Source organism: Anomalospiza imberbis, chromosome 6, assembly GCF_031753505.1.
Source record: "Anomalospiza imberbis isolate Cuckoo-Finch-1a 21T00152 chromosome 6, ASM3175350v1, whole genome shotgun sequence".
NCBI lineage: Eukaryota > Metazoa > Chordata > Aves > Passeriformes > Viduidae > Anomalospiza > Anomalospiza imberbis.
The window spans coordinates 54,598,631-54,624,737 of record NC_089686.1 but is presented as its reverse complement, the minus strand read 5'-3'; the positions used below and the strand labels follow the sequence as shown (position 1 = coordinate 54,624,737).

Here is a 26,107-nt window from a genome sequence, read left to right as displayed (position 1 = left end):
CGGGAATGGGGGAACAGCGGGGGCGGTCAGGGTGGGCCAAGGAAGGAGGGCAGGTGGGGGGGTCGAGGTGTGCAGGGGAGCAGGGAGGGGGGCAGGACGGGTGGAGGACGGAGGACGAGGATGGAGCACAGCTGGGAGGGTCAAGGTGCAGAGGGAAGAAGAGGAAAAGGGGAAGGTAGAGGGGAAAGAAAGGTGAAAGATGGAGGGGAAGGATTCAGGGCAGGTGGGGAGGAATTCGGGGGAAGGGGAGCAGGGTGAAGAGGCAGGTGGGAGCCGGGGTGGCGGGGGAAGGAAGCGTGGATGAAGCAGGGGAAAAGTGGAAGGGTAGGGCAGGGTTGGGGTGTGTAGGGGGGAAGGGACGGGGGTAGGGGGGGTCCGGCCGGGGGGGAGGGAGGGGAGGGCTAGGGGGGAGAGGGAGGGGGGGGTAGGGGGGGGGAGGGTGTTGGGGGGTGGGGGAGGGAAGGAAGGGTGGGAGAGAGGGGAAGTATACAGGAAAAGAGGTAAAGAGAAGTAAAAAGGAAAATAAATAAATAGATAAAAAGACATGGAGCCCGGCACGGCCGCAGCCGCCCCCACCGAGCGCCGAGGGGGCAAATGGCTCCTGAGCCGATTCCCGGGGCTTAAATCCCCCCGGCCCCGCCCCGCGCAGCCGCGCTGGGGCCGCGCACCTGAGCCGGCCCCGCCCCTCACACCTGGGCCGGCCCCGCCCCTCACACCTGGGCCGGCCCCGCCCCTCACACCTGGGCCGGCCCCGCCCCGCCCCCCCGCTCCCGTAAATCCCGGCGGATCCGCGCCCGCTCCGCTTTGTGCGGTGGGTGCTCATCCCGGGATGCGGCGGGGCCGTCGCTCGGAGCGCTGTGCGGAGCCCTGGATCGGGGGCTGCTCCCGGCGCTGCGCGGAGCTCGAGGCGCTGAGGTGGGAACGGGACCCGGGCCAGGGAATTCGGGTCTGGGTCCTGCCGGTGTTTGCTGGGGGTCCCGAGCTGCGAGCCGTGGGGCCGCAGAGCGGACGCGGGATTGCGGCTGGAACAGGGACTGGGCTCACTGCAGGCGGGAAGGAAGAGCCGCTCCGGGACGGGCGCTGGGGCTGCTCCCGGCGCTGCCGCTCCTGCTCGGACCGCGGCCGGCGCGGAGCTGGGGCCCCGCCGGTGCTCCGGGCAGGTCCCGCTGCGGCCGCGGAGAGCCGCGGCTGTGCCGCTGCCGGGCCCGGCAGGAGAGCGGCGCTTTCCCGGAGCAGGCGCTGGATCGCGGCTGGAAGCGGGCGGGGCGCGGGGACCGCCCGTGCCGGCCCCGGGACCCCTCGGAGGCCGCTGGTCCCGCTGGGTAAGAGCGGCCTCGCAGCCCCCGCGGGGATGCGGAGCCCCCTCTGCCCCGGCACCTCCCTGGGCAGAGCAGGGCCCGCCTCCCGTCCTGCGGACACCGCATCCCTGGGAAACGAGCGGAGCCGCGGGCAGGAGGAGTTGCTCCAGGACAGGCGCTGTCCTGCTCCAGCTGCTCCTTCAACATCTGCCGGGTGAGACCTGATGCTTTCCTTCGTTTTCCCCCGAGATCTGTGCAACTCACACCCTCCAATGGCAAAATCTCCTTTTGTAAAAATTCTAGTTGAAATATTTAATCTGTGTTTCCAGATCACAGGATATCCTGAGATAGAAGGGAACCGCAAGGATCATGATCATGAAGCTGACCTCTAAGTGAATGGCCTGTGAAAAATGCATATTATATGGCTCTACGCAGGTAGTTACTATGTGTATTACGTTATATTGATTAGAAGTGCTGTATTAACATTTTAATAGTATGGCAAATGTAGTTTTGTAGTTAAAATAGAACCTATGTATGTGGGGTTTTTTTTTACTAGCTCAAGTAAGAGATGAGATAATGAAGAAACTCTTCGCACAGAGATGACAGTGATGGGGGCCCATAAAGAATTACTGCCTCCTTATCGGAAAAGACAAACATTCTTCCACCTTCTCTCCGTCTTTATGGAACCACCAGGATTAAGGGGAAGAAGTTGACAAAAACCAGAAAAGTTCTTAATTTGCAAGGAATTTATGCATCATGTATGAGATGTATGAATATGCAGCAGGCTGTTGCTTTTAAAGGTTATTCCTTTGTTCACAAGGCATGCTTATCGGGCTTAAGTGCCTGAGAGCATCCGGACGTCTGTAATTCTTTGCTTTTTATTGTCTTGTAATTGTCCTAACTCTAAATTTTTATTACAGTAATTGCATTACTATTTTTATGACTATTTTATTATCATTAAACTTTTAAAACTTTAAAAACCAAGTGATTGGTGTTTTTCACAGGCCCATTCCAGTGATTAAACCCACAACCTTTGGTGTTCTCAGCACTGTGCTCAAAACAACTGACCTGATCTCTGTGTCATATGGAAGTCCTTCCTGGGATGGAAATACCAGCAAGGTAATTCCTATGCCAATACAGCTCCTTTTGTGCTAATGCTGCTTTAAACACCAGCCCTTGGAACATCTACAGGGCAGAGCTCCATGGCCAGCACTCGACCATGGAACAACACAGGTGAACAGTTGTGTGATAGCACAAAACTATTCCAATAACCCTGATTTCCTGCCTGTACCAGGATTTTTCCAACAGCTGCAAAGGTGCTCATGCTGTGTCTCTTTCCAGGGAGAAATGAGCAAGGCAAGTCCTAAGGGTTCCCTTGGTCCATGGCAAAAGTGTTCGGGTGAGTGTTCACAGCTGTATGAGGTGTTCCATGCAGAGCTGGAAGCGGAAATTCCAGCAGGTGTTGGTGCAGTGTTCCCACTCATCTGCTGCCCAGCTGGGAAGGAAAATGGAGTCAGACATACCAACTGTTACCCAGCTTGGCTGCCTCATCCCTGGAAGTGTCCCAGGCCAGGCTGCACAGGGCTTAGAGCAACCTGGGATAGTGGTAAGTGTCTCTGCCCCTGGCAGGGGGTTAGAATGGGATGAGCTTTAAGGTCCCTCCCAACCCAACCCCTTCCATGGTTTGACTATAACCACCGCATCAGACCCTAGTCTGGAAGTGTGACACTTGGGAACAATCACACACTCCAGGTTTTTTAAGCTTGGGCCCCAAAAAACAAATTGCTGTCAAAAAAGGAAGGCCAGGAATTCGAAATCATTCCCTCCCCCTAATTTTTTTTTTTTTTTTTGTAATTTGCCCCCTGCTCACCTCCACCACAGGACTTGGAGCACTGGGACCAGCCCCTTCAGTCCACTTAAAGGTGTCTGAAGTGTATGGCCCCAATTCCAGTTGGGAATGTCTTAGCTACCATCCCCCTCCCCCTCACAACCCACCACTGGGACAGCTCAGATTGAATGACTGACTTTCTGTGTTTGGAATTCCTTCTTTAAAAAGCAGCATTGGAATATCCAGAACTCAGAAGGGTCCCTGGAAGCCACAGGTCAGGGGCAGAGTCAGATGAACAAACCTGAACTGGTTTTCAGGAGATGGATCCCCAGCCTGTGTCTGCAACAGCTCCAAAGCTGTTCCTTCCACTTGGCACAGCCAGGGAAAACATCCCCATCATGGATTTCTGACAGGAAAAACCTCTTGGCTCCTCCCAAATCCAGCCAGCACTCCAACAGTCTCCAAGGAATAAACAAGAGGACAGACCACCTCAGGGTGCACACCACTATTTTTAACAGTAACAGCAAAACCAGGGAGAATTCACACTCGCCTTTTCTTCTGCACACTTCCTGGGCACAGCTCTCCAGAGCCCCACACTCCTTGCCTTCCACGTCTGCTCCTTTTCCAAGACCTTTAAAGCCAGTTCAGGGCAGCCAGTGGCCACCACAGTCCTGGCAGTGCTGCTGAGTGATCCCAGCCCCTCTCTGAGGGCTGCAGCTGCAGATGTCCCTGCTCAGGGATGTGCCACTGCCACCAACTGTGGTGGCACATCACAGAGGCTTCCAAACCACAGGCAGACAGACTCTGTGGTGCAAAACCTGTGTTTAATTAAAATCAGCCTCCTAGAGAAGAAAAGCTGTCTTTACTTTAGGATTTGCTAAGAAAAGCAGCTGTGGGATCTGCAGGTAAATATAACACAGCTGTACCTCAGCTGCAGGGAGGGCTCTGTTCCAAATCCCCACAGCAAAAAGCCACAAGGATATCAAGGCAATGCACCAGGGCACTCAGGATTGGGACTGGGACACTCCATGGCAAAGGTATGCCCTGGGTTTGAAGCCTCTGGAGTCTGAGAGGCAGCAGACCCAGAGTCACAGCAAGTCCCAGCTCCAGACTGTCACAGTTATTGCCACGCTGCTGGGAATTCAGTGCTTGGCTGCTCAACTGGCCCCTAAAGTCAAAGAGGAGATCACACAGCCAGGTTTTGGTACAATAGTGCTGATTTCTGGCAACCTGAACACTAAACTTTCCACTGCAGCCAAGGGGCAGCTCTGGGCCAGCAGGGAGGTAGAGTGAGTGTGCAGTGATCAGCCAGCCCCAAATACAAAGTACATAAAAGCCCCCTCAAACTCCAAAGTACCACCAGAACCAGCAGCTACAGAGATCAAGGTGTGCTGCAGTGCTAAGGCAGAGTCACATTTCTGTCCTTTGTTGTCCGAACTCTTGTTTAATAAATCAGAGAACCATTAAGATGCAGGAAGTTTACAGATCTGCCCTCCTGGAATGGGAATGTTGGAGCTGCTCAAGCACCTTCCTCACATCCCAGTGCATTCCAGTTCCTCGCTCACACTCTGCAGTCACCCTTCCTATAAAAATCTTCACACAAACACTTGAACACTGCTCTTCCCACAATACAAACACTTGAAAAATGCCTCTAAGGATTTTTCTTCCCTCCAAAATAGTCTCTTGCTTTAGAGGAGAACGGGACTTCTTAAGTACAGACCCAGCACTTGTTCATTCAAGTTCATTGATTGGCTTTTAAGTCATTTCTTCCTCTTCTGCTTTAGATCTTTAGTCTTCTTAAATTTCTTCTGTTGCTTGGGTCCTCGTGCTGTTTCTAGTTTTCTTTTCTTCTCACTGGAAAACAGGAACAAAACATCTGTTAAAAATACACTGGCTTGCCATCCAGCAGGGAATTTTTTGTTGTAAAATAGGAGTGAGAGAGAAAATTTAAACTTCGTGCTAGAAAAAGCAGAAACAAGAGCCTGACTTAGATTTTATAGAGTCCTGAGATTCTCTAACCCAGAAGATCTTGACTTTTAGCTCTTGTCTTTGCTTTTCAAAACTTTATCTGTCCTAAATGGGGCATCTGGATTTTAGAGTACCTGGAAGAGAAACTACTACTGATTATTTTAAGCATTCAATTTTGTCCCTGCACTGGATTCTGACTCAAGCAAACACAAGAGAATTCCAAGCTCTGATCTTTATAAGCAACTGCTAAGACTCTCTCCTTCCTGGAAGGCTTTTGGAAACTTACAGCTTCCAGCATTCATGGGAAAAACCATGAAAGGGTGGAATAGAGATCACGTAATTACTTGATCTGTCAGGCACTCCAGGAAGGGAGAATAAGTGAGCAGGGAAGTCTCAGCTATAAATCCCCAGGGAAAATTATGGGAAGATTACATGCTGGGCAAGGCAGAAGAAAGAAGATGGATGAGAATTAAGGAATTGCAGAAACACAGACATTTTCCAGGCTCAAGCTCACATTTCAAAGAATTCCTCTTCCCTGAATTTGCATTTTCTCCACTGGCACCTCCAGGGGCTCCCAGTCAGTGTTAGATCCCAAAGCAAATTGGGCAGTCAGGTGGAATGAGTGACCCAAGGGAGGAATAGTCCCAGGTTCTGTGTGCGATCAGGGGCAGATCATCAGCAATAAAGTCAGAATTAAACAAGTTAATGAAGAGAGGACTATCCTTAGAGCAACACAGAAACACTGGGTAGTGGATCTCGCAGCTGCTCACACCTCAATTCCCCCAGGAATACTGAGGAGCTAGCCAGGACACTGAGTTCACTTAACCTGCATTTAACCCTTAGGCTTCACTCTTTTGGGAAACATTTCAACAAAGCCAGCAGGAAGAGGAGAGATCTCTGGAACATTTCAACTTCCTTTACCTTTTCAAGCTGACGATGGAAGCGTTCTGTCCTGCCTTGCTCAGCACCTCGTTCCACTCCTCGTCATCCCCCCGGATAATGTACCTTAATGAGAAAGGCAAAGGAAAAGTCAAGTCAAATTGTTAGCACAGAGGAAAAAATCATAAAAATAAGGTGTTTCTACTGTCAGGCACACACTACTCTGCAAACAAAGCCACTGTGCCAGCACCCAACCAAATTAGATTTGGGAAACACACACCAAACAAAGCTGGCATGGGACAGTTTTCCTAAATCAGTCTGGGAGAAAGTGAAGAGCTGCAGCTTGCTTTTGAAAAGAGAAATGAAGACCATAATTGCTGCTCAAATAAGCTCATGTCCTGTGGCCCTTGTCTGGGTGTTCAAGCACCCTGGAAATGACACCCAGATTTAAAGAGGCAAAGCAATTGTGTAGCAAAATGGAGCGACTGCTCTCCATCTCAAGTTCTTGGTGATTTGGAAGAGATAAGGCTTTGTCCACAAAGCCTCACAGTGTTGGACAAAGCCTCACAAGTTTTCTACAACCTGCATTGAAAAGTATTCAAAATAGATTTTTGTGTCTCTCTCCTCATTGAGGAGAACAAAAATCTATTTCTGGCTGAGGGAAAAAAAAAAAAGGAAGGAAACACAGTCCAAAATAATAAAAAGATATGTAGCACTACGAATGCTACAAAATAGAATTAATTTTAAAACATTCTGGTTGTATTATTTTCCTTATGTGACTGATTTGCAAGTCACTTCACATCCATTCTTGTCCTTTGTCAAACATGACAACTAAAGATTCAAAGAAGCTTATATTCCTTTTGCCAGCTGTAACAGAGACCAATTTAGAGCCAAGCCAGACAACTTTCCTGGAAGATCAGCACAGTGAACAGTGTTTATAAGACAAAAAGTGGGAGGGTAGAGAGAAGAGAGAGAATCAGTGGCATCTCTAACTCCTGTTGGTCCAGAAAGACAGAAATCTGCTGACACGTAAGTAAAAGCTCTGGCTAGTTGCTCTTTTTGTGTTGATTTGGGCTTTTTTATGTTTTACCCACTGCTGACAATAAACAATAGTTCTCATTTACTGATGGTTTACTGCACCTACAGTGCACAAAACCCAGCAAGACCCAGCATTCCATCCAGGGAGAAACTGGACTTGAGACCCGGCAGATGAATTCTTACTGTGTAAGGTCCATCTCCTTCAGTTTCATCACCTCCTGCTTGTGCTTTTCTTGGAATTCCTTTGCAGCCTCCTCCTGCAACAGGACAGCAGAAGATGCATTGGGTCCTGATGGCAACAATGACTTTGTAATAAGAGGAAAATGCCTTTTCCCACAAATACATCCCCTAAAACAAATATCAGCTGGTCCTGAATAGCTTCTCTCATTTATCTAATTGCATTTTTACGTTATTTATACACACAAACTTGTAATTTTCTGTGAAAACCCCATATTGCAGCTTAAAGCACAACTCCAACTGCACATAATGCAAACCTGTCAGGTTTTACAGTGCCAGACATGGTGTGGAACCCTTTCCATCCAAGAAAATTTAATGTTTCTACCCTCAATGGAACTCCCTGAAGCGCTTACATATGAACCAGGAATAAAGTTTGTAATTACCAAATCGTCATTTAAAGATTTCAGCGTTGGCTCCATCACAACATCCTTTGTTGCTGCCATCTGCTCCTCCACAGCTTTTTCCTGGACTGTGTTGAACAGCTGAAAATTAAACAAGCCAGCACATGTCAGACTTGGTTTTTAAAACACCGCTTATCACCTCTACAATTAACTCCTACATTCAGACTTCAGGAGCTTTGCTATCCTAAACCTTAGAGAGAAAGAAAACCTGGAACCAGTTCCAAAACTTTCCAATTATTTCACTGGATTTCAAGTCTACCTCTAGATAACAATGGAAAATAATTTTATTTTTTCCCAAGGAAAGCTGAGATGCCACCAATGCTCTCAAGAATGGCTTAGGCAACAAGGATTGTCTGCTCAGCATTCTGGTCAGGGCACTTCAACATGGCAAACCGTAAGATAAGCACTCTTATCTGGGAAATCACCACACAGAATCATGAAGTAGTTTGGGTTGGAAGGGACCTTAAAAGATCATCCAGCTCCAAACCCCCTGCCATGGGCATTCAAATCATTGCCACGCATTTTCCAGCTGGGATTTTCCCCACCTTGCCAAGAAGTTTATGGTCAGTAACTGGGGCTGTGTTAAGGATGCCCAGCTCTGATCCAGCTCTCTCTTAGCGCCGTATTTTCTGTTAATGTTGGAATTATGGCCCCACATGACCAAGGCTTGTCCTGCTGCTCCCACCTGCACCACTTTGCGGATGATCCTGTTGAAGAGTCCCATCAATTGACTGCTGGGCAGTTCCAGCTCCTTTTCCAGCTGGTCCAGAGATTTATGCTGCAGGCCAATCCCTAGGAAAAGGGCCTGAGGAAGAGACAGGTATTTCAGTCACGGAGCAAATACAGACACACATCCCCCACCTCACTCCCCATGCTCTCCCCAAATCCTCGCTCCACCCCGCCCACACACACCGACTGTGCAGCAGAGAGGGAGATATCTCCCATCTGGCTGAGGAAGAACATCCTGGCAATGGTGGGAACCATGTCCATGATGAGGTGATAGTCCACCATGTTGCGGGAGTACATCTCCAGCCTCTTCAGGTCGTACGGGATGAACGCTGACTCCAGCTCAGCACGGCTGATGGCTGTGGGGACCAGAGAAAGACAGCAAGGTTAGCAATGTTCTTCAGAGCACCCAGGATCTCAGTGTTTAGCCTTTATTCAGGTATTTAATACTTTTCCTTTGCCTTTAACAATGCACATTGGTTTTGCTTTAAAAGAGGTTTGTTCCCTGGCTGCAGCAGAAAAAACCCTCCAACTACCACAGACACCAAAACCCAAGACACAGGTTCCAAGTTCTCCCCAAAGGATTCTCCTGTTAAACATCTTGAGAAAAGAGCAGATTGAGGTGCCAGGCTCCAGCCATGCTCTGCCATGCACTTACAGCTGTCCCAGTCAGGGTACTCACGTGCTTGGGGCTGCTGTTTGATATTTTTGTTCTGTAGAATATTCAGTGCCAAGGAGGGAGAGAAGGTGCTGAACTGGTAGGAAAGCAGGGAAAGGAAGCGCCTTCTAAAATCTACAAGGCAAGAGGACAAAATAAATTAGCCCAGTGGACCTTTAGAATAATAAACAGCCCAGAGGGTTCTTGCAGAGTCAGCAGGATCAGAGTTACCTTTCCAGAAGGCAGTGAGCCAAGGTTCCTGCTCAGACTCCTCATCATTGAGCATCTTCAGCATGATGCAGGAATGCTCCCCCGTCAGGTCATTCTGATAAATAAAACACAGTTCTGTGATTCTGTGATGGATTTCCCATCACCCCATGAACCTTTTGCACTCTGTGCTCAGCTAAATCAACAACAACAAATGCATCAATTGCCACTGACCACCTCCACCTAATGGAAAACCTATGAACTTCTAGAATTTGGTAAATCTCAGCTATTTTACTAATAACCAGTTAATAGCCCCTAACATCTCTATATTTTTTATGTGCAAACTACTTGGAGGCCCACATTCACAACCCTAAAACTCTACTCCTTAACTATAGGCCCAAAGAATAAAAATGAACATAAACCAAGCCTTAAAAGCAGCCTCAGCAAACCTTCCTGCCCCAAACCCCTTCTCACAGAATCTACTGGAATGCATGCCCAGGGATTTCAGCAGGGCTGGGTTTTCACTCAGGAACAGGGTGGTACTTACAGGGGTCTGCCTCAAATAAACTGGCACAAATCCAGCACGCTTCCAAAACCTGGGAAAAAGAGGGAACACACCGAGAATAGAGCATACAGTAATAAATTGTGTTTGTACACACAAACTTGTAATTTTCTGTGAAAACCCCATATTGCAGCTTAAAGCACAACTCCAACTGCACATAATGCAAACCTGTCAGGTTTTATCTCCCTTACAGTGACAGACGTGGTGTGAAATCCTTTCCATCCAAGAAAATGTAATGTTTCTGCCCTCAAGGGAACTCCCTGAAGTGTTCACATATGAACCAACTGAGCTGTTGACCACACAGTAATAAATTGTGGTTAAATGCAATTTATTTGCTGTACAAGGACAGCTGGTGAGAAGCAAGCACAAGTCTGTAAGACACTCCAACAGTCAGTGCAAATGAGCACTGACAGAGAGCAGGAACAGCACCCACGTGACTGAGGGTCCAGCACAGGGGAGGGAAAAATGATGAATGTGATGTCAAAAAATGCACAAACTTTCATGGTGCTGTGAAAGGCATTTACATCAGTCAGGAAAAAACCCACCAGCTCTGAAGTCAGCAGCACCTCAAGTTTCTACAGGTCACAGGGATGAGAATTTAACCACTCCCTACCTATCACAGGCTGTTCTTACTTCTACACCCTGGAAAAATTGGGCAAGTAAAGCTCATTATCAGTTTAAGAAGAGCAAGATGTAACTGGGAAATAGAATCATGTCCTACTTAAGCAATCTGGGTGTCAGGCCATAAGACACCCCGAGATAGTCCAGGTGCTCAGCTTGTCTCTCACTCAGTTTGAGCAGCAAAGGAGGCAAATCTTTCCGGGGTGTCACAACCTCTTCTAATAAACCAACAGTCTGGAAAAGAAAGTGGGAATAGGTTTGCAGCAATCCCCACAGAAAGCTGCAAATTAAAGCTCTTCTGCATGAAAAGCAAATCTGAGTATTTCCTTCCTACAGAGTGGAGACTTACAGTGGAAATGACACAGCTTAGCACGACAGAAAATAAAAAATTACCATACCTCACTGCTCACAGTTGTGATTTCTTTTGGCTTTTGAACTGCTTCTTCTTCCAAACATGGGAATTTGCCCTCGTAGTACATCTGCAGCAAAGTCAGAGCTCTGCTGCCATAGCCCATCTGTGAAGTAACAACAACACACTATAAGCAAAATGATTTTTTCTCTGATTTTTAACATAGGGCAACAACGTTCTCCCCTTAAAACCCATTAATAATCAGTCACTGCAAAAATGCTTTTTTTGGCCACGTGGCAGCTCCAGGGAGGAGGACAGTACAGAACCAGGGTGTCTGAAATCAGCATCAGCCCTGATAGTTCAGGGCTCTGTAGTAATTCTTGGGGCTTAACTCTGGCACTCAGAAAATGCCAAACACTTGGTAATGTCACAGTAAATATCCCTGGATTGCGTACGGTGAGTCGCGATGCTCCCGTGCTGCCTAGGGAGCACTGGTTTGGTGCCCTGAGCTTAAAATGCTAAAAACTGGAGGAACTGCAGTGTTTGCCCTGTTCCTGAGCTCTCTGGAGAGCCATTTCCCTGGCCCCACCACAGCTGGTCCCAGGTACTTTACCCCCTGGTAATCCGGGTGAACCGCGATGCGAACGACGCGCCCGCCAGAGAGGCCCCCAAAGTCCGGATCCTGGAACTGCACAAGGGACAAAAAGTCCATTTAAAGGACACAGCTGGGCACTCTGGAGACAAGAAATACATGAAAAACACCCTGGGTGCCAGTGCCCAGCCAAATCACCCACCTGCTCTGAAATGGTCCAGGGAATAAGATCACCAGAGGCTTTCTTTCCCCTGGAGAGGCTGTTCATGATGGACTGGCGGGAGATCTCTCCCTCCATGCACACCTGCCAGGAAAGACACAAAACCATGAACACAAAATGCTTCCTCCTGCTCAACTAGACCAGGACCAAAACTGACACTCAAGTAATTCTCTTACCTGAACAACAGCCAGGACTTCTGGTAACGAATTCTGGGTGGGTGGAACAGGCGGCAAAAGGCAGAAGAGATGATGGGCAGGGGCATCAGAGAGCATCTGGAGGTCATTGGGGGAGTTCTGGAGGGTGAAGACACCAGAAAGATCAAAAGCTGTCCAGAGAAACACAGAATACCCTGAGCTGGAAGGGACCCATCAGGATTGAGGCCAGTTCCTGGCCCTGCACAGGACAACCCCCAAAATGCCACAAATGTGCCTGAGAGTGTTACCCAAATGGTTATTCCATGAGGAGAGCTTCAAAGTCCAGCTGATTTCTAAATTTAGAGCTATTAGGAAATTTGGAACTTGTACAATGCTGAGGGATGGAGGAGCTCCCAGGCCAGCTCATGGCTGTCACACCCCCAGAGAGCATCTGTTCTCCTCAAGGGAAACCTTGTGTATGTATGAACCTGAACTTCCTATTTTCATAAAGCTCCTTACCTCCTAAGTACCAAATCCTGTATTTTTTTAAGCCTCAGAATTTTAGAACTCAGTAGTTCAGCACTTCTGGACTTCCCCACTCACATTTACAGATCATCCCTAGTCTTGAAACCTTGAGATGAATTATTCCTCTTTTCAGTCTCATAAAGGTGCTACTCTTGACGAATTTGAGGCCACCAGAACATGGTAAAGAGAAATTGCAAATGAGGTTCAGCACTGATAAAATCCTGACAAGCTTGGAGGCTCATTTAGAATTTTAGTGTCCACATTTTCTCAAGGCAAAAATATTCCAGACTATCTGGAAATCCAGTATGTACAGCCTGAACCAAGTCAGAGATCGCAGAGAAAGGAGAACACAGCTCTGTACACAATAGGAAGCAACAGAAGTTCTTGAGAAATCTCAGTCACGCTGTCGAAACAAGCACTGCTATCTCCAGAAAATTCCCACAAAAACTGGGAATGAAATTGGATGGAAGAAGCCCAAGCCCTACCTTGTAGTGTGAAGCCACATAGAGGGCCATCAGCCTCTGCAGGAAAACTTCTGATGCTCTGTGGTAACAAAAGAGTGTGTCTCTATTTACATAGTATCTAAACACAGGGATTAAGGAAAAACCTCCTTGGGAACCAGGAAAAAGCTTCTTGTTGGTTTATTTTCAAAATCTGGGCCACAAACTGGCTTGTCTTAGACTCCACAGCTTAATCTACAAGAATAAATGATGTTGGGCAGTGTTTGCAGCTTTCACACCCTTCACCTGTAAAGATAAACCTTTTGTAACTCCAACAAGGGCTTCCCTTCAGCATCCCCTCCTCGAGGTTGTCTCTGCAGCAAAACTGGGATTTGGTGATGTCCTGGCAGCACACACCACCAGTGCCATGAGAGCTTAACTCCAGGAGCGAGGCCTTAGGGAAAGATCGTGTGCTGAGCTTATCCCAACCATCAACCAGGCTGAGAAGCTTTCAGTGAGGATACAGGTCACAGGTGTCTGGCAGAGGGCAGCCAGAGATGATCCTGGTGATGTTGAGGCAGTCCAAGCACAGGAGATCATTCAGCCACTTCTCCACGGGGTCCCCAGGGGCGTACCTGATGGACTCGTGCAGGGACACCTCGTGCAACGTGCGAGCTGCAAGGGTTGCAAAGGACACTCTGCTGGAAGCCAGAGCCAGACAAGCACCCTGCAGGATCCCTGTGCTCTGAAGGGCTCCCAGTTTAGAAAACTCCCAGTTGCTGATCTTTCACCTCTTACAAGCCTTCCATCTGAAACTTGTGAGGGAAAGGCAGCAGAGTTCTGTCTTTTCCCCACACAAGCCCCTTGCCACAGCTGCAAAGCACATGGAGGGGTGGGACAGCCGTGGGATGAGGCTGACAGCAGCCCCAGGACACACACAGGTTGTGTGGGACACACAGCCCAGAGGTGCTGTACCTGAGGTGAGCTTGGCAGTGGCTGTGGACTTGTTCTCTGCTGTCAGGGTCACCTGGCTCTGGGCGCTCTGCTGGCGGAGCTGCTGGATGAGCTTCAGGGACAGCGACCGCCCGGTGCCCTCGTACCTGGGAAGCAAGACACAGAGAGCCTGAGGGAAGCCCAGGCAGCCATCCAGAGCTCTGGGGAAGCCCAGTACGGAGGGGCTGCTCCAGCCTTACCCATTGATGGTGGAAGCCATGAACACCAGGTAAGGGCCCAGCAGGTTCTTCACCAGGGGCAGAGGAATGGCAGCAGCTTCGTCGATCACCACGAGCTCAGCCTGGCCCAGCTTCACAGAATCAGCAGGGTGGATGTACTGCAAAGGAGGGGACACTGTCACTGCCAGCAGCAGCCATCAGGGAAACACCCAGATTCACACAGCTGGAGCCCTGGAAAGCTCTCTGCTGTCCCTGGTCTCCTCAAACACCAAGCCAGTGACTGAGATGTGGAAAAACAGAAAGGCAGGAGAGGGTTTATGTTGCCCTAACAAGGACGGGCTCACACATCTTGTTTGGCACAACTCCACAGGAATTCATCTGCAGAGGTGAGGAAAATAAAGGAAATCTAATCACTAAAAGCTCTTCCTGCACTGCTTCTGATATCTTGAGAAGGCTGACCTAGAACAGAGGCTAGACAGAATTAAAGAATAAAGTAGGGATTTACTAAAAGATCTCAATGGATGCACCCTGGGCAGCACAAGAGCCCAGCCAGGGCTGCACCCAAGATGAACCCAAAATAGTCACAAAATGGACAACTGGTCATGAGGTCTCACACTTTTATAAGTTCTGGTACATTTGCATATTGGAGTTAATTGTCCAAATTATAGCTTCAGGTTATAAAGTTCCATCCTCTTTGTTTTCCTCTCTTCAGTTCACCATTGTTTATGCTTTTTGGGCCTGAGGCTGTAACAGCTGCCCTTGGTTCTCAAGCTGGAAAAGGAATTGCTTTGCCTGCCTACCCTGTGAAGAGACCTTACTATGAAGCTCAGAGTTACACATTAAAGTAGCACAGAATCTGAAAAATATGAAAGCTAAAACTTAAGGCATCACTCCTTTCACCTCCCTTTGCTTTTGTTTTGTTCTGGGAGAAACCCACGAGGGAGCTCTGTAATCTTCGAGTTGAAAGACAGAAGGAATTTTGAGGAAGTCACTCCCTGAGGATCTGCCTTACAGCAAAACCCACCAGGACAGTTCCACATCACACAGAATGAACATGCTTAAAATCAAAACAACTTCAACACTGGCAAAAACTACAGCCAGGAACAAAACTGGAAAGGCAAGAATGCCAATTACCTGGATGGTCTGCCTGTGCTCCTTGAACACATTCACTCTGACCACTGCCTTGTTGAACTCCGGATTTAAGGACTGAACAATCTCATAGTCCAGGTGTTCCTGGAAAATCACATTTTTTAAACAATATAAAAAGCCAAGATCTAAGAAAAAAATAATTTACCATCATCAAAGTAAGCTCAGACACTGTTATTTCACATTCTAATAAAAAATTCTTATAAAAGTTTCAAAGGCCTGAGAACTGGGAAATTATTTACTGATGTTAAAATCTGCTTCACAAAGAAAATGGTTTAGCCTGCTAAAAAACAGAGAAAGAAACAATTCTACCATGATTCCTTTTCTTGAAGAACATGGTAAAAAAGGCTGGTAGCAAATATATGTAGCCAAAACCACAGATGAGGTGTAAAACTGCCTAAGCAGGAATGTTTGAAAATATTGCAAAATAGTCTGCTCCCCTCACCTGATACTGCAGTGCATCAAAGCCTTTAAATATAAACTCAAAGAGAGTGTGAAGGTTGTCAGGGCTGGGAGATGTGACAAAGATATTGGAGTAACTGCAGAAAAAAAACCAAAACAAGAGCTGAACCATTTTTCTAACACGTTTAACCATGTAAGTACTAAACAGGATGGGTTTTAATAGGAGGGATTGACTTCACCTCATAACCAAAACAGCAGATTCCTACAGACACTTACCTCGATTTATGTGTGATTATTTTGAGTTTTATGAAAAATTTGACAAAAAATACAATCTTATAAAGAAATAATCTTGAATCAAAAGATACAAGGTTTAAAATGAGGGATTTAACACTGGAAATTACAAATATATTCAGATCCTGTTATCTTGGTGGGTTTTTTTAACTCAGGGATGCAGATAAGGCCTGGGGGATTGGAGTGGGGGATCACTCACCCAAAAGCTACTGCTCCAGCAATGGCCAGCCCCAAAGCAGCAGATTTCCCTCGTCCCCTGGCTGCTGTTAATGCCACAGTGCTCCTCAGGGTCTTCTCAGAAATGGCTTCAATGAATTTTAGAACTGCTTTTGCCTGAGGATTAGAAAACCCCCAGGAAACAGTGTTTGAGTTTCTCTTACCCTGAGACCTGCCACACTCAGAGAACCTCAGCTCTGGCCAGCTCTGATGCCTTGTGAAGGCTGACCTAGAACAGAGGCTAGACAGAATTAAAGAATAAAGTAGGGATTTATTAGAAGGCCTCGATGGATGCACTGTGGGCAGCACAAGAGCCCAGCCAGGGCTGCACCCAGGATGAACCCAAAGTGGTCACACACTGCACCACCGGTCACGAGGTCTCTCACTTTTGTAAGTCCTGCTCCATTTGCATATTGGAGTTAATTGTCTAATGATAGCTTCAGTTTTTTGAAGCTTCCTTCTTGTTTTTCTCTCTTCGTTCTGCCATTGTTTATGATCTTGGGTCGGAAACTTGGACCAACTGTCCTCGGTCTACCTACCTCGCTCTGTCTCCCTGCTCTGTGAAGAGAGCTTACTATGCCCTACCATGAAGCTCAGAAGTACACACTAAAGCAGCACAGAATGTGAAAAATATAAAAGCTAAAGCCTGAGGCATCACACCAACCTGATCCAGGGTTTTGCAGCCATCCACCAGCACTCCCACGGGCTGTGTGTCCTGCAGGCTCTCCTTCAGCTCCCTCAGCTCCAAGTCCTGGGGCCCCAGGCTCTCCTCCTACAGACACACAACAGGATGAGCCAAGGATATTTCAGCACAATCCTCCCTTTGTGGTGTCTTTTGACACCTTTGGTCAGTCAGAGAAAAGGATCTGGAAGGAAAAGTTACCACAAGAAGAATGTATTCCCCAAAACCATGAGAATTTATAAGGACAGACATGTATTTAACAGTTAAACTTCCAGGCATCTTCAGGAGAATGGTCACAAAGCGGTTCCAAATCCTGACTTCCCCAGGTTTGGAAGGAAAAAAGGGAAGGATTTTGCAGTACATAATAATTACAGAATGGCACTGATAGGAAAAACAGATTAAAGTGTTCTGAATAATTTAATTCATCTTTCAGTCTTTGGACACTCATGATCTTTGTTACACCTGCCACATGAAGTGTCCACGCAGGGGGAAGAACTACTGCAGCACCAATACCAAAATAATATCAAGATCTTCAGAGCCAAGCAATGAACTTGGACACAAACAAAACCAGTTTTAGATGGGAATGAAGGCTGATTTTCCTGGTTGTCACTTAAAATTCCAAATGCATCAGCCTCTCCAGCCAACAGATAATAAGCATTTGTGCTGCTGTCAGTGTTGTCCTAATGATAAAAGGAGGTTGTTTTATTTATTTATTTCATTTAAAACCAGTACCCTATTAGAATGCTTTTACCATCTCTGACAGAACCTGGGTTGGTTATTTCTTAGGCCACACAGCACAGCTTAAATGCATCAAGATTTCTGTTTAAAACTGGTTCCACTTTACCGCTGTCTACAACTGGAAGTGATAAAAGAATACATTTCTAACAGTGCAAATATGTGTCTGGATTATCCTCAGGGAATTCTTCCTGGAATGTGACACTGTAACTCAGAAATTGAAACAGCTGCCACAGCTTCCAGCTGTGTCCCGAGCCTGCAATATACTTATTTCCAAAGTGTTCTCCCACCCTCCAACTGCCAAAAAAGTATTTTTATTGGTCTTGTCCCATCTGTCCATCAGCTTGAAATCCCTCTATGCGAACACAATCAAGCTCCACCTCACTGGGCTGAGCAGCAGTACAGGAAAATTAATAAATATGGGCAAACACAAAAAGAGATAGGACAGAAAATTAAAAAAATAAGCAGAATATAGAAAAAAAACAGCTCCCCAAGCTTCACCCACATAATTTTTGCAGAACGTTCTGCTTTCTCTCCACAATGCCATCCTTTGATATAAATCAGGGTGAAATTAAAAAAAAATCCCTGTGTTTAAATCTTTAGTACCCCTTGGCCAAGTCAGAGGGATTGGTTCCAGGGAAAAGGGCTGGGATCACTCACTGACCTGGGACCAGGGGGGCACAGGAGTGATGTTGGCAGCGTGGCTGGAGATGGGCAGGATGTTCAGCTGGTCATCGATCACCAGGCAGGTCTTGCACGAGGCCAGGGACAGAATGAACCTGGGCAGGCAGGGAAACCTCAGTAAAAACCCCAGCAGCACTCCCTGGCGTTCAGGTTCATCTGAACTCTCTTCTAACCACAGAGCATTCACAGCTCCCCACAGCAGAGCTGCAAGTCCAGCTTCCAATAACAGGCCTGTTCCAATGCAGACCTGTGGGATGCTTTGCCATCAGGAATACCCAGTGCTCTTCCTGGTGCTTTCCTTGGGCTGACAGCCCAGATCCTTTGCACTCTTGAGTCACTCACCTCTCATTGAACCTCCCCACCACATCCTGGTGGGCCTCTGTCCTGTACCGGGAGTGAACGTCCTGAAAGAAAAAGGGAAGAAAACAAAGAAAATGTGACAGTGACATTTGCAGGATTGTGACCCCTTCTTTCCCACTCTTGTCTCTCCATTGCCATCCACAGCACATCCCAGACAGGATCCTGACTTCGTGGTGAAACACCCACATCTACAGCATTTCAGAAATGCTCGAGTGTAACAAATCCCATCCCATCTCCTCCCATTCCTGAATGATGGAGCAGGAAAGATGATGGAAGGAAGGTAACAGCCCATAATAGAATCAATAAATACCCACCCAGCACCACCTCAATGCAGCTGCTGGTACAGAACAGACACATAGTGCTGCACGTACCATGGTCATTGTATAGAGCTGCTTCAGGGAGTTCATCGTTCTCAGCAGAATCACCACAATTCCACCACCTTCCACCGTCTCCACAGTTCTGGCCAACAGGTTTGGAGTCAAGGCTTCAAAATCCTGGGCAGTAAAAAGAACGTCAGAGCTGCCCAGAGTCCAGCAGTGCAGCTGACTCCTACTGAAAGGCACAGAAAGCCTAGAGACTTTATTCCTCAAAGTTTAATTCACACTTAAATTTGCACTAAGCAATGCCCTGTTCCAACTCCTGTGTGAGGCCACCTCACCCTCACACAACTCGTGAGGGATAAGCAAGGCCACCAAAACTGAAGTGACAGAAGCAACAAATCCCAGTCCTGCAACATTTCAACTGATTATTGTGAAGCTCTCTGGGGAGCCAAGGAATTCCTGACCTGAAGGACACACATTCCAAAGGTGTTCCCAAGGATCTTGTGTGTTTCGTTGTAGTAGCAGTAGCGGATGTTTGTGGCTGCTATGAACAGCTCGAAGGGATCATCGTCCTTGATGTTCAGAGTTCCACTCTTAATCTTCTTCTGGAGCTGTCTCATCCTCTTCTTCCTGTGGCTGGGGGGATAAAATCCATACAGGAGTTTTCTTGGGAAAGGGTTTGAGGAAAGTGTGCTCTGGAAGTCAGAACTCAGTCCTAAATATGACTGAGGTTAGGTTAAACAGCTGAGGAACCCGAGGTTTGAGGTTAAAAGGGTGAGGGGGAGTTTGGCCCAGGGCAGCAGAGTCAGCGTTAGAGCTAAAGGGAAAAAACCAGAGGTACTTTCTGCTGGTGTCAATTCTGTTATGTTAAGCCAAATTTCAATCCTGGAAGAACAGATTTCTCCCAGCTGCTCCAGGACCAGCGCTGGCTTCCCCTCCCACCAAGCCCTCCGGCTCCAGCGCTGCCTCCCTGGGGAGCAGCAGGACACCCGGGGTCTCTCACCTGCTGAAGCCCAGCTCCTTCTTGTAGCACCAGAGCACAGAGGGCCTGGCCTTCACCGTGGCCTTGGACAGCATGTGGTGAAGGATGACGACCTGCCGGGGCACACAACACTCACAAACAGCTCTCGGGGAGCGCCACGAAGCAAAGTGTTTTTCTAAAGTTAATTTTACACCTGTATTTCCACCGCGCAGAACAGAGGCGCAAAGCCAAGCTGCGTCGTGCCTTCCCCAGGGCTGCAGGACACTGCGTTTTACCTCCTGTTTCCTCAGCTCCCTTCTCTGGCAGAACCAACACTGACCATTCCAGCCTAAACACACTTCTGTCTCTTCCAGATAATCCATCCGTTATGGATTTTCCACAGAGGGTTTCAGTGAACAAAACCAGACCTGGGAGGTGCCAGAACCCATCAGTAAATAATGCCAACACTCCTCTACTGCCACCTGAACAACTCGTTCTTTTCCAAGTTTTTTTGGGTTTTTTTTTTTTAATAATTAGTTTATTTTATTTGCCCACAGACTGGAAATAAATGAATTATCAGTTACACAGCAGCTAGAACAGAACAGCAGCAGGAGCAGGGCAGGGATTGTTCCCCTCTGCTCAGCACAGGGGAAGGCAAAATCCTGGGCTCAGCTTTGGGCCCCTCACTGCACCAAAGACACTGAGGGGCTGGAGCGTGTCCAGGGAAGGGAATGGAGCTGGGGAAGGGGCTGGAGCAGCAGGAGAGGCTGAGGGAGGTGGGAAAGGGGCTCAGCCTGGAGAAAAGGGGGTCGGGGGGACCTTACTGCTCTCCACAAACCCCTGACGGGAAGGGACAGCCAGGTCAGGCCCTGCTTCCAGGAACAAGAGGAGAGGAAATGGCCTCAGGCTGTGCCAGGGGAGGTTTAGGTCGGATATAAGGCAACATTTCTTCCCTGAGTGGGCTGTCAAGTCCCCATTCCTGCAGGGATTTAAAAGGCACGGAGATGTGGCACTGGGGGACGTGGTTTTGTGGCTGCTTTGGCCTTGCTGGACTCAGTGATCTGGGAGGGCTTTTCCACCCTGAACAATTCTGTGGTTCTGTGAATGGACTTATCCTAAACCATCGTGGGTTTGCCGTGCTGTTCTTCCCCTCCCCACTCGAAAAACACAAGGCCAGAGTCCCTGAAGAAAAACGCGTTTAGCACTTAATTTCCTCCACACAACTTCACCGAGCAGGTTCATCTGCGAGACAGCTCAAAGCCCACTCCGAGAGAGAAACCACCACAGGGCAGAACCGAGGGGAAAAAACCTCCAGCTGGCCAGAAAGTTTAATATCCTTTGACTCAGTTAAAACAAACAAACAAACAAAAACCCCAAACAAACCAAACCTACCAACCGCAGCCTGTCCCGAGTTTCATTTGATGCTCATGAGCTCGGGGAGGTCTCACACACCATTTCCAACCTCTCCGTCCCTGCGAGTTCCCTCCCCCTCAGGCCCCACTGCTCTGCCTGCGGCTGGCAGGGGTTAATTCCTGCTGAAGGCAGAGCGGAGCAGGGACTGAGGAAGTGCGGCAGGCCCGGGCGGGTCTCGGCACCCGCAGCCCCCGCGCCCCTCCGCCACGGCGGTACCTGGTCCTTGCCGCGGTCGCCCACCACCACGAACAGGCTCCGCTGCCGCTCCGCCACGCCGTTCTCGATGAGGACGCGGATGCGGTTGTCCACCTTGCGGCGCTGCATGGCTGCGGCTCCCGGCGCTCTTCCCGCGGCTCCCGGCGCCCCTCCCCCGCCCCGCTCCCGCTGCACCACGTGGGAGCCACGTGGGGCCGGGCGCGGGCGCCGCGCAGCGTGGGAGGACCCCGGGGCTGCCCGCGCCGGCCGCCTGCGCGACGCGTCCGTGGAGGTGAGTCCCCGTTTCTGTGAAAACACACGAGAAAACACACGTGAAAACACGGGTGAAAACACACGAGAAAACAAAACACGGGTGAAAACAAACGAGAAAACACGGGTGAAAACGCGGGTGAAAACACGGGTGAAAACACACGAGAAAACAAAACACGGGTGAAAACAAACGAGAAAACACAGGTGAAAACACGGGTGAAAACACACGAGAAAACACGGGTGAAAACACACGAGGAAACACATGTGAAAACACAACACGGGTGAAAACACAGCTGAAAACACACGAGAAAACACAGTTGAAAACACGAGAAAACACACGAGAAAACACAACACGGGTGAAAACACACGAGAAAACACAGGTGAAAACACGGGTGAAAACACAACACGGGTGAAAACACGAGAAAACACACGAGAAAACAAAACACGGGTGAAAACACAACCCGGGTGAAAACACAACCCGGGTGAAAACACGGGTGAAAACACAACCCAACCCGGGTGAAAACACGCGCTGCTGTGTCCAGCGAGCTTTCAGGCTCAGCAGCTGAAAGCAGCTTCCCACAGGGAATGGACTGCTGTGCCCAGCCGGCTCCCAAACCCCGGCACAGAGACACAGAGCAGCCCCAGCGCGCCTTGCCTTGCCTTGCCTCGCCTCGCCTTCCCTTCCCTCTAGTAACACCAATTTTATTTTTTTCAACGATTTATTCTAAACAAATCCTGCCTGTGACCCCTCCAGGCGCGTGGGTGCAAAGAGCAGGTTTTATAAATTTAAATTTTTTGATTTTATAAAGATAATTCAATTTCCACCCCTGCCAACTCTGAGTCTGGGTGGCCTTTGCTCGCGGGGGAGAGATGACAAAACCAAATACACGCACATCCATACACACATACACAAAGGGCATTTGGAGGCAGTTTTCCCAAGGAAAGAAGAGTGCAGAGGGCAAACAGAACTCATCGGGAAAGAACAAACCTTTAGGATTCATTGGTACAGGACACTCAGCGACGCCCAGGGAATATGAGGAATTCTGCTCCTCAGGAAGAAGAGGGAGCTGCTAACATTTAACTCTGCTTCGAAATAAATCCACCAGACCTGTTTGAAAGTCTTCCCTACAAAATCCCAAGCTGCACAGCTGCGGAGCAGCAACAAGAAAAGGATTTATCAACCTGAGCTGAAATTCCAGCGAGGTTTCAGAAACATGGAATTTCATTCTCAAGCTGACAGTAAAGCTGTTCCTAACCTTTCAATACCAAAGCTGAGCCGAGCTATTTGCATAGATATATTTATTCTTAGCTTTTAATACTGCCTTTTTTTTTAACTTGAGCATCCAAACAATGAAGTATTTAAAACCAGGTGACAGGGTAGGAAAAATGTGTTTAATACCACTGGATGTATTCGGGATTGTTTTAAAATATAATAAAATCTGATAAAAATAGGTAATTAATAATCATAAAGGCTGTAGAACAATTTTTTTTAGGTGAATCCAGTTAAACCCAATCACTGAGACAAAACCACCAATGCAACAGAAGTGTAGCAAGACAATCCCTTTAGGTATGAAATATTTGCTTAAAAGGGAAGGACATAAAACATTTAAATAGATTTATTTTTCAAGTGTTCACATAAGCCATGGACCAATTTGTTTCCAACGCTGAGTTAAAGAACTGCAAAGACATATATACAGATATGTTTAAGGCCATCAGAAAATTTAAACCTGACAACAAACTAAAAATTCTCAACACTTATTTTATGTGCTAGAAGCATTGCTAAAATTCACTCTAAAACCCAAGGGCTTCAAAAGAGGAAATACATTTTCATTTCATAAAAGTCTAAAGGATATTTCCTAAAATTTAGCTTGAAACCAAAATTCCAGGTGTCAGTTGATCCTCCGTTGGGTAGAAATGGGCCAGCAGAGCTGGAACCGAGCCAGTTACACCCTTCTGACTCTTCTATGAGTATTAAAAAGAGAGGGGAAGAGAATCTTCTTTTAATAAAACTGCAGCAAGAGCAAAAAAAAGTTAAATTCAGAACCAAATGCCAAGTTAGGCTCTGGTTTTCCTAGCGCAGTTCTCCTACGTGCTGCTCTAAGTGGGTTTTAGGAAGCAGATTTTGGAAAACTTCCCAAATTTTCCTTCCCTCCGTTAAGGCTGGATCCAGAGAGCCACAAATTTTAATTTTAATTGTAATAGCATTTTATTCAAAAAGCCTCTGAAAGTGGTTCCCAGAATAGCACCTCTGCCCTTGGATGAACAGTCTAGAAAAGGAAGTTTCTCATCACACTCTGCCACATCACCAAAAATGCACATCTGAAGGACCTTCCCCACCTCCTCCCTCTGCAAAAACGTATTGGCCAACAGGAAAATGTTGCAGTTTCAGCAATTAGCCCTCTCCATGACTCTGAGGTGTGCTGACAAAAAGAAGGCAATGCTCCCAAAGCTCCTTCCCTGAAGTTGTGCCACTGTCTCCTGACAGCCAAGACCAATAGAGGGCTCAGATGCATTTTGACAAATTGCGTCACTTCAGGAAAAACACCATTAGAAGGGAGCTGCACCGCATTGCAATGCTGGCGCTTCCCAAAAAGCTCCAGGCAATAATCATAAATATATTTAAGGCCAGATTTAAATAAGGAAATTATCCTCTTAAGTTCAACAGGAGAGTTTTTTTTGGGCTCATTTCCTACTTGCTCTCCAGAAGTTCTGGTCCACCACATCCCTGCAAGTTCACTGGTGCCAGCTCAAGTGAAGGGAAACCTTTTAGTCCCATCCATACTCAGTGCAGATGAAAAACTGGAGAAACAGGTGCCCACATTTTAGAAACTAAACCAGCCTCCTTCACACAGTGACAAGCCCCAGCTCAAGCATCCATGTCAACACTTTGCAATAAGTTTACCCAAGAAGTTTCACATCAGCAAGAGGGATGGTCTGGATTTCCCAGGAGGTGACTGCAGCCTCATGAACAGGGCAAGTGGTATATCAAGATTCTTCCAACCAAATGGTTCTGTATCTTGCTCTGCTGGACCACAAAGATTTTGCCCTATTTGTTCTTAATCATATGAATGTTAAGAACTTTTCCAGTATAATTTATCATCCTTGCAGTATTTATCTGCAGTTAGAGCCTCTTCAGTAACTTCTCTCTACTCAAATGCCATTTGGGAGAAAGGGAAGCTTGATCCTTTCTCCAGAGACCTGGAAAACAAGCAATCTTCCTAAAAATGTAAGGTTGATGGGACATTTTGAGAAGATACAAGGTTCTCTGAGAGTTAACTCCCAGCAGGATACACTGCCTGGTTAAGTAACAAAAGCCAACAATCCTCTTCCAGCTACTCTGCCTGATGATTCAGAGATGGCTGCATACAAAAGACAGGATCTGGGGAAGAAAACAGGGATTAAGTGACATTTAGAACCCTTTCCACAGCAAAATCCCTAAGCTGCACTGGTGAACTGGTCTTAGCCAACAGCCTGTACACAGCAAAAACACAGAAGTAAAATTCAGGAGCAGGCTGGCCTCAGGTACAAGACAACAGCTCATGATTTCTGGGTCAGCTTTCAAAAGGAGGATGTCTAGGAAGGATCCAAGTTTCCCAGACACAGTAACAACACGTACAAAGATCTGAAATACTTCAGGGATTTATAAATCACTTGCTCAGAAACCCCTGAATTACAGCCAGGAGGAAGCAAGAGGCTGAAGGCAGAAGTTTGGTTTTGAACAGGCTCAGACCCAGCCCTGTTACATGCTCTCCTTCCAGCCACAGGATCACACCCCAGCTGCCCATGGAATAAGCAACTCATCCCTGCATCCAGAAGGGGCTCAGCACCAGAGGCAGCCCCAAACTGCCACAGCTTATGCTTCAACATAAACTTCTGGTAACAGTCTTTGCTCTAAATAGGACCTTTTCCAAAAGAAACGTACCTAGGAGTGCTTGGGATGTGGAGGGAGCTCAGACCTAGAGCCAAGCCATGGAGCAAAAACGGAGAGCTCCCCTAACAGGCCAGAGGAGCAGCAAGGGCTCCGAGCGCACAGGGTGACCCAGCGGATGGTACCCCACGGGTGGAGATCAAAGGGGTCTGTGCAGGGTCCCAGCTCACCCCTCAGGGACTTGTTCCACCTCTCCCTCCACCAGGAAACAGCAGGGCAGCTGCTCTAAAGGCCACTGGCATACAGGTTTACAAACTTGTCTCTCAATGAAGAGGCCCAGTGTTTTATTAATAAATTCAAGTAGGAAAAAAAACCCAAACCAACCCCCCCAAACTCAAGGTGGAATGTTTTGATCCGTTCAGAGGTCTCTGGGTATGGTGTACGTTTACAAACTACTATTAGTTCCTTAAGGAGCATTTGGTGTGCAATGGAGAAAGCTGAGCAGCTTGTGTTCCATCAACCATTTAAAAGCTGATGCACTAAGAAAAATAAAATAATTAAAAGAATTCACTGTTTTCCTACATCAGTTTAACATTAAAAGGTTTGTCTTTTTATTTTTTTTTTCCAGTTAAAAAACAGTTGGGACTATTATCTCAGTAATAGCTTCCTAAAAAAGACACAGAACAGCAACTTCTCACCGGACTGCAGT

At 47.6% G+C, this 26,107-nt stretch overlaps 1 protein-coding gene and 1 long non-coding RNA gene across 2 annotated transcripts; one reads left to right on the top strand and one right to left on the bottom strand.

Annotated features, from left to right (window-relative positions):
- The first annotated feature begins 1,179 nt into the window (after positions 1–1,179).
- On the top strand, positions 1,180–7,446 carry LOC137476163 (uncharacterized). Its single transcript, XR_011000278.1, has 6 exons — positions 1,180–1,512; positions 1,628–1,733; positions 2,303–2,417; positions 2,640–2,904; positions 6,841–7,002; positions 7,120–7,446. It is a non-coding gene; the product is annotated as an uncharacterized lncRNA (long non-coding RNA).
- Positions 4,806–21,444, bottom strand: NAT10 (N-acetyltransferase 10). Its single transcript, XM_068194274.1, has 28 exons — positions 21,282–21,444; positions 19,695–19,786; positions 19,156–19,327; positions 18,743–18,865; positions 18,354–18,415; positions 17,992–18,106; positions 16,575–16,682; positions 15,894–16,027; positions 15,447–15,540; positions 14,990–15,088; positions 13,877–14,013; positions 13,659–13,783; positions 13,208–13,358; positions 12,729–12,825; positions 11,761–11,877; positions 11,567–11,668; positions 11,386–11,460; positions 10,822–10,938; positions 10,524–10,657; positions 9,788–9,836; positions 9,265–9,358; positions 9,058–9,168; positions 8,562–8,734; positions 8,335–8,454; positions 7,632–7,730; positions 7,195–7,268; positions 6,016–6,099; positions 4,806–4,980 (listed from the first exon to the last, which is right to left on the bottom strand). Exons 1-28 carry the CDS (start codon positions 21,387–21,389, stop codon positions 4,887–4,889), a joined length of 3,060 nt encoding a protein of 1,019 aa, XP_068050375.1. The 5' UTR covers positions 21,390–21,444; the 3' UTR covers positions 4,806–4,886.
- Positions 21,445–26,107: the final 4,663 nt, after the last annotated feature.

What these genes read in the sequence shown, in the direction of transcription:
- NAT10 (XM_068194274.1), bottom strand. Translation starts at nt 21,389, where the DNA reads ATGCAGCGCCGCAAGGTGGACAACCGCATCCGCGTCCTCATCGAGAAC. An exon ending in TCATCCGCAAAGTGGTGCAG is followed by an intron (nt 7,731 to 8,334) that starts GTGGGAGCAGCA and finishes TTTAATTTTCAG; the next exon opens with CTGTTCAACACAGTCCAGGA. An exon ending in AATCTTTAAATGACGATTTG is followed by an intron (nt 7,269 to 7,631) that starts GTAATTACAAAC and finishes GTCCTGTTGCAG; the next exon opens with GAGGAGGCTGCAAAGGAATT.